At 40.7% G+C, this 6297-nt stretch overlaps 1 protein-coding gene across 1 annotated transcript; it reads right to left on the reverse strand.

Moving 5' to 3' along the window:
• Positions 1–205: 205 nt before the first annotated feature.
• On the reverse strand, positions 206–1165 carry LOC129339390 (olfactory receptor 14A16-like). The gene has a single exon (XM_054993973.1). The coding sequence runs from the start codon at positions 1154–1156 to the stop codon at positions 206–208; it is 951 nt and encodes a 316-aa protein (XP_054849948.1). The 5' UTR covers positions 1157–1165.
• Positions 1166–6297: the final 5132 nt, after the last annotated feature.

The following is a 6297-nucleotide window of genomic DNA, read 5'->3' on the forward strand; positions in this document are numbered from 1 at the left end:
TTTCCCAGTAATTGTAGTCCAGCCTGGGATGTTAGATAGTCAAATGTAAGATAATGAAAATAACAGATACAAAAAATGGGTTATTAAGCTGAGCTATCACTCTGTATGGCAGATACAATTATTGTTTCTTATATGCTGCAAAGTTTAAAAATAATCAAATAATCAAAGAGAACATTTGTATGAGGTTGAGTATGCAACCCCATTATCATGGAATAGTTCTGTTGGTGACTGATGACGAATGGCCAGAATTAAAAAGCTTCAACAAAGCAGTCTTGATCTCTTTGTTTCTCATACTATAGATGAAAGGATTGAGTAGTGGGGGGAGTATAGCATAAATCACTGCAAAAACAATATCAAGATCAGATGATGTGTTAGCAGGAGGCCTTACATAAGCAAACATTCCAGTGAAAACAAGCAAAGATACCACAGTGAGGTGAGGAAGGCAAGTGGTGAGGGCTTTTTTTTGACCCTGCACTGAGGGGATTCTAAGCACAGTAGCAACAATCTCCATGTAAGTTAAAAAAATGAAGATAAAGCATCCTAGCACTACAATAAAGCTAAGAATCAGTAAGCCAATTTCAACTAGGTATAGATCAGAGCAGGCGAGTTTTAGTAACTGTGGGACCTCACAGAAGAACTGATTGACCATATTAGAGCAGAAGGTGATGGCAAAAGTGCCAGCCGTGTGTAATATGGCATAAAGTATCCCACTTATCCATGCACTTCCTGCCATCTGAATGCAGGCTCCTTTGTGCATAATTGTTCCATATTGTAGTGGTTTGCAAATGGCAACATAGCGATCATATGCCATTGCTATTAGGATGGCAAAGTCCGAACCTCCAAAGGAGAAGAGAAAGAAAACTTGAGCTACACACCCAGAATAAGAAATTGACCTCCTGTTCAAGAGGGAATTGGCCATTGATTTTGGTATCACGACAGAAACTGACCCAATGTCCAGAATGGCCAAGTTCATTAGGAAAAAGTACATGGGAGTGTGCAGATGGTGATCAAAAGCTACTGAAAGGATGATAATAAGGTTGCCTGTCATTGCTATCAAGTATACTACTAAGAAGACAAAGAAGTGTAAAATCTGTAATTCTTGAACCTTTGAGAATTCCAGGAGCAGAAAGTCAGATGTGGAGTTAAGACTGGCCATTTTGGCCTCAATATCAAAATGTGAGGTACCTGCAGGATGAAAAAGAGAAGACTTTTAAAGAGAATAACACTAATTAGGGTACCAGGGAGGCACCCTACATCATGAAACTTCTACATGCATACGTGTTCTGCAGAAAGAGATCACCCAAGCATAGAAGATGGAGGAGAGAAATAGCATAGCTTTCTAATTCACAATCTACAGTTTGATTCCTCACATACAGTCTTTTTAAAAAATAAATTCAACTCTTGAAATTAGTCAGACAATATCAGGGATGGGAGGAATGAGTATATATTAATAGACATTTGACCACGTGATGTAATATTAACTTGTAACAAGCATTTTAGGACATGGAAACAAGTCTATGACAGCAATATAACGGGTAGAGGAAAGCAGAAAGGTGTCACTTTAGATGCAGGCATAAAAGGTCTTTTTCTCTCAATCCCGTCTGCTCTATCCTCATCCCATTTGCCTTTTGTTCATGCAAATCCTGTGATGCCCACCTTAAGACTTTTTGGTGATCAAAAGGGCCCCCTCTTTACTTTTTCATCAGCAGAAAATCTCTTAGCATTGTATTATGCTAGCAACTAGAGTGATCTCCTCCAGCATCCCCCTTTGAACCTCTTCCTGTTCAAAACAGAGCATGAGACTTGGGCAGGAGGGCAGTTCTGGGATTCAGCTGCAAACAGCTCGGCCAATAACCACAGGTAACAGGAGTGAGGATTTATGTTGCCATTACATTTGCAGCTTCTTCCCCATCCACCGGCTCTGTCTTCATAACGCAGGAGTAGATAGCTAATAAGTCACCTCATAGGGTCCAAGCTGGATTTTTTGGAGTTCCCACAAATCAGCCTGAAGTACCTCTTTGCATTGTAAGAGTCAAAATAAATAAACATGGTCATTTGCCTAATTAGGCTGTAACCAGGATAGCAAGATTAGTACAAGTGACAAGCATGAAGGTAGAATCATTTGTGGGTACCTAGAGGCATTTAAGCGTGGAAGGAGACTTTAAATAGCATTCCAGTCGACAGCTGGCAGACTGGGCGTGGAGCAAAAGAGGGGATTCTACTGATACTGAGGAGCATCAGCCATGCCCCCAAAGCAGTTTGGCCTCTTTCTGCCCAGTTATCTAGGCAAAGTAGGATAAACAAAAGAAGAAGCCATACTAGCTGAGTTGGGGAGCCTGGGTGGTATCACTCAGGAATGCTGATCACCATCTTAGCAGCCCCAGAGTAGCTTTCAGTATAAATTAAATGCTTACACATGCAAAACAGCTCTTAATAAACCTAGTTTAACCAATAACTTTGTTCTCATGTCTTTAATGCAGGATAGGGGGACAACTTGTGTCAGAATGCTACCTCTTAAGTGGAGGAAGATGCACTTGAATCAAAGCTCCTTCATTTTAAAAAATGTTACCTGTAGGTTCCAGTGGAAAGGATAATGGCAAGAGAGATTAGGAGATAGGTGAATCAGAGGAAAAGGAAAAATGAGCGCTAGAGCTATAAACTATACTTAAAAAGACATTCTTACCATGATGGTTTAAAACATGTTAGGGATCTCTTTAAACAAAAGATTCGATTTCTCCCCATAAGGTTTTACTCCCTCTGAAGCCATTGAATCTTCTTGTAGGAACTGCCACAATTCAAGTAACTGATGGCTCTTTATTCCAGAATGCAAAAGGTGGTGCATGCCTACAAAGCATAAGAACTTAAAGTCTGTTCTGACCTGCTCCCCAGAGTCCAGCACACCTGATTTAAAAAGCCTTTCTGATATTCTTTTCCCTCGGTGGTGTTGCTTCTTCTCTTTATATAACAAACGCAAACAGAATATTAATTTGGTGTATTCTGAATCTGTTTGAATACATGACATAAGACCAGACTCACACAAGGAAAGTTGATCGCTATCGCAGATTTCTTTTATTATGTCCAGGTATTGTTGGGAAATGATGACACACAAATGGATTGGAATGTGAAGACAAGTACACGAAAAGGAGGACAAAAATGCGGTTGAACAAATGAATTCAGCCAGCTTTTTCTTTCAGGGTCATCCAACTCCCCTTCCTTCCATAGTTCTCAGTTGCATAAGAATTTTGTCCATGCAAGTTCCATGATTTCCAGCCATGCTTCTCCTAGGTGGCCAAAGGGACCTTTCCTTCCTTTTGGTAGCAGAATGTAACCCAATGACTTAATTCACCCCAGTATTCAGCAAGGAATCTTTTGGGCCTCTGCAGGAACAAGTTTGGCTTCTTAATGCAGCTTGATATGTAATGAAGGGCAAAACACAGGCCTCACTGCAATACATGCATGCTTAGTAGAGGTTTGACAGTGTAATTAAACTACGGGGATTAGATTAAGGTGGCTAGAATTGATCTCATGAAAAGTTAGTTTAATTCTTTCAAACATTTATTTAATGCATTTCAACAAGATTTGTTCAGAACGAGCCCTCGGACTTGTCCTGTAAACCTCAGGGAATCCTAGGAGTAGTGTTAGGAATAAACTGGTGCATTTGTGCTTAGAACATGTTGCATTCCTTCAGGCACAAGGTAAGCTTTTGTTGGGTAGATGGAAAGGATAACCCAATATTCACACAGATAGTGGGGTGGGAAGCTTTTGTACATTGACACAATCCCAATGATATCACTGACAGTGAAATCCTAAGAACACTTTTCTGACCCATTGAACAGATGTGTAGCAAGATTCTTCGTAGACCTGCTTAGAATTGCCCTTTAAGTTTGTACTTAAAACTCTTCTGCTATGCTATGTCTCTTTCATTGTGGAGTGGGGTTTCAGCTACAGATTTCCATATGTAGCTCAGGCAGGAGGTGGTAGCAGTTCCCCATCTGTTGGAAGATAGCCCTAGAACCAAGCAGCATCTAGAGCTCTTTAACTTCCTAACACATCGTTTCAGGGCATGTATGGCTCTTCATCTCCTGCATCTATGCTGAACACAGTTCACATGTGGGTACAGATTTTAACATACTTTGAACTTATGGGAATATGGATTGATTTTATGATGAACATGTAATGGCTGTATATTTCAGTGCTACGAACAACATTTTTAAAAATTTGGAATGTGGTATACATAAAAGGCTAAATGAATGCATAAAGAAATAGACAAGCACTTTCCTCCAGGACTCTATCCTATAACCCCTAGCACTTTACTTGTTTTTATTTATCTTTTGTTTGATGCATTGTATTCCACCATCTCTCCAAGGAGCTCAGGGCTGTCTGTCTGGCATCCATGGAGTTTGGGGAGTGGTGCAAGCGGGGTAGACATGACATCACATGATATGTTGATGTCATGTCCAGACAAAATCCCAGAGATGGGGAAGGACTGTGAGGCTATGGCTGAGTGGTGGATCACCTGCTTGGTTCCAGATTCAATTTGTGGAAAGCTTCAGAGGAAACCAATCGGCAGTTTTTTATAAGTTTTTATGTTTAAAAATTTTCTCTAACAGCAGCTGTCTCTCCCTGAAAGTCAGAGCTGGGAGTTCCCCTCCCCCCTGGTCTTTTCCTCTTGTAACAAATTTAGAGCTTCAGTCCACACTTGGAAGGAAGACCTGCCTATCAAGCTAAATTGGGCTTAGATTGGGGTTTCCAGGGCAACAGCAGGAGTTCAGAGAGAGTTCAGACAATCCCTGCCTGAGTTGCCATGGGAATTGATTGCAGGTGCCAGTCTGTCTGGCTTGACAAACAGCAATGAACAGCGAACGAAGCTTGCAACGACCACCTGTTCATTTAGAATGGGGCCTCATGATTGTTCGTGAACAGCAGATTGGGCTGTTCGTAGGTTTTTTTAGTTCGTATTGCTGTTCGTACCCAACTGTATTCATTATACAGCAGCAATGTACATGTTCAGGAATGAGTCTCTGCTCTCAAAAAGTGCTTAACATCTCCAAGGCTCCATCCAGGTGAGACCTTCAAGTTCACCTTCTGATGCAGTTCTGTCTTATACGACACTTGAAACGAGTGATTTTCCAGATGGCTAAACTCGTAGTCTGCCTACAACCTAAAATGGATGCCATAGCCTAAAAACGATATTTTGGATTTTGACACCTAGTGCAAACTGCCCATTCTTTGGCGCCCCAACAGGAGTGTTCCTTCCATGGTCGTGTTAAATTTTCTGAAAACGGTTGTACTGCCACGCATGTCGGGCATTCTCTCCCAATAAGAACGTTTCTTTCAGCCCACCAGTCAAGTACGGGGCCAGACGCCGGGAGACACTGCCCATTTAAAATTGCTTCAAGACTGCTTTCTACTGCACTCAAGTGGAAGAAACGCGCCATAAATATAATCAACGGTCTTTGCTCAGCACTATATTTTTCCGGTACTTTTCCAGCACCTTTTCTTTGGACCGTTTGGAACACTTGTAATATCAGTTTATTGATGTCCTTGTAATTGTATGCAATTAGGCACCTTCTTGTCTGATAAGGGATGGGGAGGTAACCCGATAGATATCCGTTGAAAGGTGATAGATATTTGATAAAAAGTGGACGAATAAACTTGGTATAATTGAAAAATTGAAAAAAAAATATAAAAGATTTTTTTTTTTTTTTAGATTTCCTTGGCTTCAAAGCCCCTTTGGTTATTTAACTTTGACATCAATGCCATTAAAAATTCTAGAAGTGAGCTGAACTCGAGAAGTGGTCTTAAGATTTCCAAGTAAATTCATTTCTGAGGAACAATTTGAAGCAGGTAGTTATTAAAACTGATTCTTAGCTATTCTATTACATCAAAGTAACTAGAGCTGCTTGTTAGGGTTCTGTGTGAGGGTGACATATGCAAACATTTGATCACTTCCTCCTCCCCTCTCAGTTGGCAGACACAGAGGAACACTAATGAACCCCAACTTGCATGATGATGTCACTTCTATGATGTGACATCATCACACTGTGAAGTGACATCATCGCAACAGCCACAGATATGCTGCAGTGTTTTGCATAAGACTTATTCTGGCCCATTTGGGGCCCCAACAAAGCATGGGATCATCATATTTTCACACTTTATAAGTGCATGTTGGGGAGAAAGGGAAATCAAAATCTTCTGCCTCTGTCAGCACCTTCTGATGAGTTTCAAAGAATACACCCAAATCATTTTTGTGTACTTTGAGGTATAAAAACAATTATCTGTACAAAATTATTCAAC

This window comes from Eublepharis macularius, chromosome 12, assembly GCF_028583425.1.
Source record: "Eublepharis macularius isolate TG4126 chromosome 12, MPM_Emac_v1.0, whole genome shotgun sequence".
NCBI lineage: Eukaryota > Metazoa > Chordata > Lepidosauria > Squamata > Eublepharidae > Eublepharis > Eublepharis macularius.

What these genes read in the sequence shown, in the direction of transcription:
- LOC129339390 (XM_054993973.1), bottom strand. Translation starts at nt 1,156, where the DNA reads ATGGCCAGTCTTAACTCCACATCTGACTTTCTGCTCCTGGAATTCTCA.